Genomic DNA, 11,487 nt, shown 5'->3' with positions numbered 1-11,487 from the left:
CCTCTAACCAGTATATGAATACCTACTCTGACTTGTATGAAATGTTCAGCAAGTTCATTTCACCTGAGTCTCAGTTTCCGTTAAGTAAAAAGGGGACTTTAAACATGACATAAAGTATCTAAAATAGCACCTGTCACCTAGGAGACGTTCCATAAATGATGGCTATTATTATTATTGTACCTACCATCTCCTTTGGTCCTCACAACGTAAGAACTACTACTGTCAGACAAACCCTGGTGGCGTAGTGGTTAAGAGCTATGGCTAACCAAAAGGTCGGCAGTTCTAACCCACCAGGCGCTCCCGGGAAACCCTATGGGGCAGCTCTCCTCTGTCCTATAGGGTCTCTCTGAGTCGGAATTGACTCAATGGGAATGGGTGGGATGGGGTATTGTCAGAAATTAAGTAACTTGGTTAAAGCTACCCAACTTGATAAAGGAGTCAGGACTAGAACACAAATCTTCCTGATTCTGAATTCTGATTGTTTCCATCAGACAGGCTGTTTCTACCCTATCAAGAACATTTATTCCAAAATACTGTCAATTTGATGCACTATTTCCAAAAAGGAAAATTCATCTTCTTTAGAAATGGATGGTTGACGCTACATGGAAGTTTTTCAATGGTAGCTTTCAGTAAAAAGTAAATAATAAAATAAGTGTATTTCCCTGTTATCTGAATTTGACTGTTTATACTAAGTGCAGAAATAGTTGAAATGAAAAAGCAATTCCTTTATTTTTCGTCTTTATTTGATCACCTTTATCAAACACACATCAGAAAGCGTATCAACAGTGCATCTTATGGTGAGTCAGTTTACAGCTAAACTGAACAAGGCAATTGTGTTTACAGGAAAAGTTTTCAGCAAAAAACTACACAATACAGTCAACTGTAACGCAGTGTTCATACTTTTTAGGTATTTAGGGAAGTGGACAATAAAAGTTCTTTGCTACTCAGCAAGAAAAAAAACAAGTTTAAAAGACTTGAATGGAAACCAGAAATTTAGGGCTTTGGGAAAGGATCTTCTTGGTATTGACACACATGTACATTTATAGTCCCACTTAGTTATTTAAAATCAAAATCCTCACAAACAATAAGACATCGCCAAGAACAGAGAACCATAGTGCCAAGAAATGCCAAGACCAATATGCTATAGAATCAACTGGTAGAAATGTTACAGACAGCAAGTCACTATGTGCTGTAATATTCTTGTAGTTCTGAGGTGAAGGTAAACCAACAGGAGAGAATACTCCTTATAACTGGCTTTGGTTTAAGTGATGTTTCACATTTTTTCCAGCCATACCTTCTTACCAAAAACACAGCAATTACGTATTATTGAGGGAAAACGGTAGTAGGTTTTAATATTCACAACCAACCACTCCAGTGCTGATACAGGAAGCCATAAACTGTTAAAATTTATTGATTACAACTGGATTTCTAAAAGTGATCAAAGGTAGCAAAGACGGAGCCCTTTTTTTTGGGGGGGTGGAAATCACGCTACCCCAGCTTTGACAACGTTAAGAGGATATAAAGGAATATTAAATTATTTAAGATTTTTCAAAGAAAGGAATTAAGAATCGACAAGTAAATCCTGCAAGAAAAGATCCAACAGTTTTATAGTCTGCAAAGTAAATATTTTACAGAGATGGAGCTTCACTTTTTCTTGTTATAATAAATAAACACCACTTACTTCCACAAGGTGCTGTAACTCTGCAGCTAGTTCATACTAATGCCACCTACTGTACCCAAGGGGCAAATGCAAACACGGAGATGGTTAATCCCGTTCTTTCTGACCTTAATCGGCATGAGTGCTGATGTACACCAAACACACAAAAGCTGGAGTTCAAATGTTTTTAAAAATTAGGCCAAACGGAACATGGGCATTTAATTTGGTTTCATAAGCTTTTACAGTAATTTTCTAGGAGAACAATGAGGGATGTGTAGGAAGCCAATGTTTCTCTGCTACAGGTACCACACCTGGATTTTAAAAAATAAATATCATTTTTAGATTATATAATAGTAGTAAGAAAGGAAGCCATTTTCTTTCCCGCATCTCGCTATTTTCATTCTCTCTCTCCTCTCTACTCTTAAATCTGGCAGACTTCTGACAACCAGTGCTAATAAAATAATATGGCTATAGATAATTCAAATAACTGAAGAGATTCTGACTCCACATATGCACGATTTTAGAATACCTCATTACACTTGCTTTTACAAGCTCACTGTTCCTGCTATCACCAGTATTAGTAAAGGAAGATAACTTAGAAGGGGAAGGCAATTTCAATCTGGGATAAAAAGTGAATACAAATAATTCTTTTGCCAACAATCAAGAGCTTATGGTAGCAAATAGCTCTGATTCTTATGTAGAGGATCCCCACCTCCACCCCCCCAAAAAAAAAAAAAAAAAAAAACCCAACCAAGCAAACAAAAAATAGCTAGTCCAGCTTGTTTTTTTTTCCAGAATGTGACTTATTTTTGTTATAACAAAATAAGTTCTCTTCTGCACAATAAGGATTAATGGTCACACAGGGCAAACAAGACAGACTACTTCCCTTTGCCCTTAAATTAAAATTACTATGAACCTAGGTCATAAAATATACATGGCTTTCAAAATCATCATCCTTTTTTCTTCAGAGTACTGTGACAGCCACCGTATTTAACGAGAAATAACACTCGGGCAATCATTCGATAGCAGAATTTCTGACGCCACAAACACAACTGCCATGATTATGACAACCCTCTGAAAAGCACAAATAAAGCAAATTTAAAGTATTAATCCTCATATAAGCAGCAAAGGGAACAACAAAGTGCTCAGCTGTAGGAAAATGAATAAAAACTTCATCAGGAGAACGAAGGTTGTGTAAACTACTGATCTATCTTATACGCTGAAGGTCACCTGAATCACCACCTATAAAATATAAAATTTCCCAAATGCTTTCTGGTTTACAGACATTTCTTTTACAGGCCATTTCTTCTATAAAATTACAATAAAAATAGTTAAAATTGTTTCCTTTCTTCTTAAATATCCATAGTACTTTTCAATTACATGCCACTGTGAGAATCTACCGGTCATCATATAATTTAAAAAATAGTGAAAAACAATGTGGGGAAGGTGACTGGGATAATAAACGTGATATATTCTGTGGTATCAGGTAAGCTAAAACAAAACAAAATCTCCATAATTCTGGATATTCCAAAAACAAAAATAGCCACGGTTCTCTATGACAATGAAAATGTAATTTACTCAAATATACCACAAAAGGCTCAGATGAGTTCCATATTATGGAGGCTGAACATTTTTATATTCATGGAGAAAGCTAAGAACTAATACTAACTTGAAAGACTACCATCTCACAATAAAGGTGATTTACTGAGCACCTTAAGAGGAAATGGAACATTTTTTGAGCTAATTGTAACCGAGGGCTGGTCTGTATGTGACCACACTTGACGAGAAATAAATAAATGATATCAGAGAGATAGTGGAATAAGATTTGCAGAAAGAACCTGATATTAAAAATGGAACTAGAACCAAGGGTTAAGATTCTGCCAGATAATTCTGGCTTTCCATCATGGGTAATATTGGAAAAAATAAAATACAAACAGTTTTACACACACACATACACACAAAATGTGAACCAAGGAAATTTTGGACTTTTATACTGCTTGAGTCAATCTATCCATGGAAAAGGCAGAGGTGCAATTAATTATTACCATCTGGGAAGCTTTCACCCAAATGAGTTTTAATATTTTCCAGTAAACAGAAGGCACTTGCATAAATCTTTGACTATCTACACATGCACCAGACTAAAGTCATGATGTGATTCCATCTGTGCCCTAATCTGAATTAAGTCACCTAGCACGCACCCTGGCACAAGATTCTAGGTAAAACGCTTGGGTATAGAGGTCTCTCCCGATCCTCCGCCCGGTGACTATGTTGTTGTGATGATTATCAGTTACTATGGTGCTGAGTTTCAAGAAATTAATTATAAAAAATACAATATCATGCTGCCCAGTATAACTGATAGTAGAAATTATGAAGGCTAGGCCTAATTTAAAAGTCAGAACGTAAGACCTAAGAAGAAAATGATGCCCAAACTTTATAGTTAGCTGTAATTGGTTAATGAACTCAAATGAACTCTGAAAGAGCATTCTCTGTGATGAATGCTATCACTCTGCCTTCAAGTCATCCCAGAAAGATAACTGATGCCCTTACCAGGGTAAGTAATTTTCTGGGAGAACAAGTGTGGCAAGACAGAAACAAACCTTACATCCATCGTTTCTCTTAAACTTCCTTTAGATGGCAGCACTACTTCTGGCAGCATTGCTTATGATACATTTGCTCAACAATTAAAATATAAGTAACATGGGTCTATATGCAAGTTAAATGAGAATTCAGAGTTCTTTTTTTATAAAAGGTAATTTATCATATCTCAGTACTCTTTAGCAGCTAAAGTACCAAAAGGAGGCAATTCTTGTCTCAACGAGAACACACACAAGAGGGTGAGTAAAACTATTTTTATGGGTTTTATTCTATAGTAATCGTTCAGAGTGTTGGCTCAATAGCAGAAGGGAATTTCTCTAGAAAGACTTGCTATACTGATGGCCGTAAAACAAGGAAGACATCCAGTGGTAATAAATGCAGAGCTATTATTGCAGAAGGATACATTTTTTTTTTTTTAATTCCTTTAAAATGCAACCTTTAGCTATTTTAGCTAGTGCTGTCTCTTACTGAGGTATCCAGATCTAACTCCATTTATTCTTTCCCTCTAAGTGTAGTACTAAAGTTTTGGAAGTGGCTAGCTACCTCTTCTCAGTATGGTGTTCCAAAGACCAAAGATTTTCTATAATCACTTTATCTACCTTTTCTACAGTAAAATGTGCCATGGAGATACCATGGAATAATAAAGAAGAAATTGGGAAGGCAAGAGGAAAGGAAGAACAAGTATTAATTTAGGGAAAGAAAAACTACCTGAGATAAATATTTTCCCAAGAGGGTAGGGGTTAAGTGACGTGAATTTTTACCTCTTCACCCTGCCTCTCAAAAAGAAAATGTCTAGGTTTACATTAACTTCAAGGGATCAAAATTCCTGTCTAGATATTTCATCCTAAAGAATCAGGAAAATTGCATCTTTTGATAATATTTGGTTCAGGTTTAAGAAAGACAGTAAGATATAAACTTCTGATTACATCAGAGTAGGAAGGGAGACTTTGCAAGTTTCATCTTTGGCAATAATGGGCTAAGAGCTATAAAATGACTTAAATTATAGGAGGCATCTTTTTTCAAATCTGCAGCTCTAATATAAAATATTCATTTTAATGCATGGTTACTTAAGTTCATTAACTGCCCCTCAGTTTCCCTAAAATCTAGTAAGCATCTTCTGTAATAAAATTCTACAGTGTTAAACACTACATACACATATGAATATATCAGCGGTAAGATGATCAAAGGCGGCTGTGAAATTCAGCATCAAGATGTTAGCAGCATACTGCATCACTAATCTTGGAGGCATACCTGCAGTTTATTTGTAAAGACTTTTTTTTTGGTGGTGGTGGTGGTGATGGAGACGGGATGAGAAAGGTACATGTGCTAATCTAGATTCCAAAAAACCCACTGCGGGTGAGTCGAGTCCTGACTCACAGTGACCCTATAGGACAGAGTAGAACTGCCCCACAGTTTCCAAGGCTGTAAATCTTTACGGAAGTAGACTGCTGCATCTTTCCCCCGTGGAGCAGCTGATGGGTACAAACCACCAACCTTTCGTTTAGCAGCTGAGCGCTTAATCACTGTGCCACCAGTGCTCCCTTAACCTAAACTACTCGCCCTTCAAAGAATTCATTTGTACTCTGTTCATCAGTATATAGGATCTGGTGTTTCTAATCACCATGGAAGCTGCCACCCATACAAACACTTGTTTTAGGAAAGCTTAGGTCTCCACAAAACTGGGTAGACTCTCATGAATTCTTATTGGAAAATATACCAACTAACCAACCTCTAAAGGGGCTAAAATAAAATCATTCTTCTAAGGGCACACACTGGAAGCTTACTATATAATTTTCCCTTGGGGACCATGCTACAAGGCCTTTTGGCAGTTCATAAATAAACTTTCTTAAGCCAAATTTGGCTTTATAATAAATATTAAGGGAGACTCTTGGATGTTTTGACAAATGCAACTGAAATAAAATAGTGATTGGCTTGAACAGGGTGAAATAATTCATCTTCTAAAACATAAATTCTAACTGGCCACTCCGTAACCTAACAGCACACGAGGAAAGACAATGGGAGGAGGAGGCTTCCAGCAGGGAAAAATATAAAAGACATTTTCCTTAAAGAAAATAAAAATCCCGTTCAGGTTAGGAAGCAGAAAAGAATTCAAAACCTTTATACAACTTGTTGTTGGTTTTTTTTGTATAATCAGTGCTTTATAAAGGTGTCCTAATTTTTATACTTTAAGGGTAAACTACCATAAAGTGAAAGGAATCCATAATCATAAGTCTCTAAACTATACAACCACCTGTGACATCCTCTGCTCAGGAAAGCATGAGATTGCTATGAATCTTTTTAAGAGTTCTTCGAGTTTCCCTTCCTTTCTAATTCCACTTTCTAAACCTCCTCGCAGCCAAAAGCCAGCCCAACTGCGACGCTGGTCCTCTAGCTTCTCATTCTACTAGGGATAAAGAGGCAGAAAATTGGGGCAGGGGAAGTGAGAACTATGTATCAATGAATCTTCTGACGATCGCAGGACGGTCAGTAGAAACAACCGGGGCTCCAGTAGACTGAAGGACGGGGCAAGTCATGGGTAGCAAAGCCTTTTCTGTTTCTCAGATTCACTTTCAGTTTCAACGCAACCCCCAAAAGTCCAGACTCATGTTTGTTCTGAGTCTCTAAGGAATGAACTGTTTTGTCATTTGTATCAGACAGATCATCTCTCAAAAACTTACAGGTATGAAACAGGCAGGGAAAAGATGGGTATAGACTGTATTAGCTCACAAAACTCATACTATAAAGTATGCTGACTCAAATTTTCTCTAATCTCACGCACCTGCACACACACTCGAGCATACATACTAAACATAAAAATTGTGCAAGATCAAGCATCAGCTTCTATTTTAAAAGCTGTAATTAAAAAAAAAAATGTAGATAGGCTCACTGCAGTTTCTTTAAAGGAATATTCAGGACTACAGTACTCCTTTTAACAAAATTCACAACTCTGTGCTAAGAACACAGTAGGTAATTGCTGTTTGACAATTACTTAACATTGCTGAGAGAATCCAGTGCCAGCTATGGAGATCAACGATAAGAACCACCTGACAACATAAAGCAATAATCTCTAAGTGATGTCACCAACTTTAACAAATCTGTTAGTAATATTCACTATGACATGATATTAGTCATCCTTGCTTCTTCGTGATCACAAGAAATAGTATCGTTTTAGGTTACATACTGAAGAGCAGCACCTGTCCTACTGCACAAAGAAGGCTGCCCACATGGATGCTCTAGAACCCCTCAATGTATAGCTGAGAGGTCTTGTCCTAATCAGTGCCAAACGTCTGCAATGCAGCCCCTGCCTGGGCAATGACTGCACATTAGTAGGATTAAATAAATGTACAAAGTACCCCTTTTAAATGGTTGAGAGGTACTTCTGCATTCAAATGTGGAATACAATAATCCAGGAAACGGAAGAGGAGAAAGAGGAAATAGTCCTTAGGTTACTGATTAAAGCAAGGTTTGATACAGGTATCCCCTCTTGTAGGCACTCAGTGGGTAGAATGTAGCCATAACAAACTTCCCATCAAACATCCTTCCAGTAAGTAACTTCTGAGCAGCTTTGGAATCACCGGCATTTGCATACTCCACAAAGACCTGTAAAAGGACAGAGAAAACAAAGCAATTCCATTTTTATCATGCTTGTTTTAGAATAGCGCTTCTCCAATTTTAATGTGCACGCATCACATGGGGATCTTGTTAAAATGTAAATTCTGCTTCATTAGGTCTAAGGTGGGGCCTGAGTTTGTGCATTTCTAAACAAATTCCCAAGTGACATCAACACTAACTGCTGGTCCCTGGGCCACACTTCTGAGCAGCAAGGTTTAGGATACTCATTGCTGTTGAGTTGATTTCAACTCATAAATACTCTACAGAACAGGGAGAGAACTGCCCCATAGGGTTTCCAAGGCTGTAAATCTTTACAGAAGCAGACTGCCACATCTTTCTCCTGCAGAGAGGGCTGGTGGGTTTGAACCGCTGAACCCTCAGTTAACAGCCGAGTGCTTTAACCAGTGTGCCACCAGGGCTCCTTAAGGTTTAATATACTTTTTTAGAACTGAGTTCAATTCTGAAAAATCTATCAAAGACAAGTTGAATGAAAAATGTCCAACCTTTTGCCCAGTTCCCACAGGACTGCCAAAAAGTACTGGCCACTTGCCAAAGACAGGTGGAACAGCCCAGAGAGCAAAGGCACTTCAGAGGTGCCTAAAAAATAGCCCTACACTTCTAGAAGTGGAAGGAGAAAAACACTGATCAAAAGCCACCGGAAACTGTGCCCATTAAAAGATTTGTGGAAGCCATAAACCATACGATAGAAAAAAAGAAGTTAAAAACTAGGTAATTTCCCATTCCAGGGCTTCTGAACTCCTGTCTGAGGTAGGTAAAGGATGTTGTTGTTAGTTGCTGTGGAGTCAATTCCAGCTCATGGCGACCTCCTCTGTGCTGAGTGGAACCGCTCCATACAGTTTTCAAGACCGTGACCTTTCGGAAGCAGATAGCCAGGCCTGTCTTCTGAGGCACCACTGGATGGATTCGAACCACCAACCTTTCAGCTAGTAGTCAAGCACTTAACTGTGCCACCCAGGAACTCCTATGTAAAGTATATAGCATAATAACTTGTAAGTTCTTTTTGTTGACCTAAAGCAAAAGTTACAGGGAGCTGAAATGACTTGTCCTTAGTTACCTGGTAAGTTGGTGAACCAGGCAATGAACTGCCTCTCCCTCCTCAGTTCCATGCTTCATTCACTAAATTAAGTCTTCTAACTGGCATGTGAGCATCCTAGGACACTCAAAGACTTTCAAAGGGGATGCAAAGATGGATAATTTGAAGGAAATAAATTTCCACAGACTTAACGTTGATTTGTATCTTTTCCTAAAACTGATCTGCCTAGGAGTTGACGCAGGTTAGCCCTTTTCATCTCTCCTTCGCAGTAGCCCATCTCTTACTTGACAAAACATGTTATTTCCCCAGACTATAAAAACCTCCAGGGCTGAAAAGAAGAGGCAATTCCAAATACAGTGTTTTTTAAAATGAAATCCTCCTTCATTGATAAACAAAGCATCATGCTCAGCCTATCACTGGTCACTCCTTATCTTACTCAAATATTTCTGTTAAGTGTGATGATGTGCGGCACCAGACCTAGAATATTTTGACCTGTGACAGGATTCTTCTGAATTCATATATACATTGTTAAAAAAAAGAGAAGTGGGACTGGTTTTGCATCTTCCACTCCAAAACTATTATCACGCTATACATTACCCTTGAAGATAAAGCAAACAGCAAATGCTAAAAGTTCCTTTTTCACATAGATAAAGGTAAGCAGCGCTTTTCAGCTATTCGTAAATGTGCCCCCCAAAATGTGTCACTAACTAGAAATAAAAGCACTTCTAATGGCCAAAGCAGTTAGTCACTTAGGCTGTTTATTTTAAATATAACTGCATGAGAAAAACTCTATGGATAAAATTTTATGTGATTTCTTTCAGATTAGGTGTACTTCACATAATCAAATTACATCAAGAAAAATATAAACAGTCAATATCCATCTTATTTTAAGTTAGAAATGCTTAATATTTTTCATCTCCTTTTTACAAAAAAATAAAAGTTTATGCTAGCTGCAGGACCAATTAGCAATAAATACTTTCTCATTAAATACAAAAGCAAAGTTAGAACTTGATGTCTGAGAGAAATAATGCTTTTTCTAACCTTTAACCTTAATTACTCCCAAAGCCATACAACAAAGTTCGCTAAATGAATGGTAAATAAAAACAGCATCTTGTTTTATAACTTATTATGAAATTATATAATCATATTACACTTGTATCATTTTAATTTTGACTTCACTACTTTTTTGAGTTGCACTATAAGATGCATTCCATAATATACTTTTCACTGGCTTTTATAATATTCCTTAAAAGGCATATGTTTACTTGAATCGAAAAATTCAAATGAAGACTGGCTTTGCCAACTAGGTCACAGAGATTTTCAATAATCTAAACAAATTAAATCTGTGGCTCCAAGATTTTATTGAAAGCCCCTTTCACTCTGCTTTAATTGGTAGTGAAAGCTCCTCAACATAGCAAATTTCCTTTCATTTCAAACCTACTGCCGTCAATTCAGACTCACACTGATACTATAGGACAGAGTAGAATGCCCCAGAGGGTTTCCAAGGAGCAGCTGGTAGATTCAACCTGCCGACTTTTATTGGTCAGCAGCCGAGCTCTTAACCAGTGCACCACCAGGGCTCCTTCCTTTCACTGATAAAGACTTTTTTTTTATATCCTCTTAAAACTGCTCCCCCCAAAATGTTCCTCTGTTCTGTGTCTGCTATTTCATTTTGGCCATTGGCTTAATATCAAGTCAGATCATGTTAGTCCTTGGTTCCAAATCCTCCAAGGCCTTCCTATCTCATTCAGAGTAAACATGATGTCAATGGCCTACAGGATCACTTTACTTGATCTGCCCCCTCTGCTTCCTTACCTCTTTGGGCTCATTCTCTCCTTTCCTCACTCTGCTGCAACTGCACCAGCCTCCTCGAACCTGTCAGGCATAGTCAGGGCCTTGGAACTTGCTGTTTCCTTTCCCTAGAATTCTCTTCCTCACCAGCTTCAAATCTTGACTCAAATGTAACCTCGGTATGTTCTTCCCTAGCACCCTACTTAAAACCACAATCCACCTCACTCCAGCATTCTTGCCCAAGCCTCTTGCTCGATCTGTTTTTCTCCAGAGCACTTATCACTATATATAGTTTTGTCTGTTTTGATCACTGTTGTATGCTGAGTGCCTAAAACGTAACTGATGCTCAGTAAATACTGGTTGCATGAATACACATTAATAAAACATTTGGTTCAGCATTTGATACTGAACAAGGCAAATATTATTATTACTAGGTTGGCAATACATTTTCACTGACTAGAGTGAAATTTCTTCCATTTTTTTTTTCAGTTGCCAAGAATTTTCGTAATACTGAACCACAGGATAAAACAAAAACCCTCAACCAAAGGTGATTTTGTCCCCAGGAGACATTCTGCAATGTCTGGAGACATTTTTGGTTGTCACAACTCGAGAAGCCGGGAGGCTCTGGCACTTAATGGGTAGAGACCAGGAATGTTACTGGACATCCTACAACGCACAGGACAGCCCACAACAAACAATCACCCACCCAAAATGCCAAGAGTGCTGAGGCTGAGAAACCCTGAGACAGAATAAAACAACATTCTGTTTCCCGAACTAC

At 37.9% G+C, this 11,487-nt stretch overlaps 1 protein-coding gene across 1 annotated transcript in view; it reads right to left on the bottom strand.

Moving 5' to 3' along the window:
* Window positions 1-725: 725 nt before the first annotated feature.
* Window positions 726-11,487, bottom strand: part of UHMK1 (U2AF homology motif kinase 1) — a 28,711-nt gene continuing 17,949 nt past the window's right edge. The window contains exon 7 of the mRNA XM_023740042.1: window positions 726-7,852. Coding sequence (XP_023595810.1) covers window positions 7,706-7,852 — 147 coding nt within the window. The 3' untranslated portion in view covers window positions 726-7,705. The remainder of the gene's footprint in view (window positions 7,853-11,487) is intronic.

This window comes from Trichechus manatus, unplaced genomic scaffold, assembly GCF_000243295.1.
Source record: "Trichechus manatus latirostris isolate Lorelei unplaced genomic scaffold, TriManLat1.0 scaffold00145, whole genome shotgun sequence".
Classification (NCBI taxonomy): Eukaryota; Metazoa; Chordata; class Mammalia; order Sirenia; family Trichechidae; genus Trichechus; species Trichechus manatus.
The sequence above is the reverse complement of the archived record's forward strand: the minus strand, read 5'-3'. Positions and strand labels throughout refer to the sequence as shown.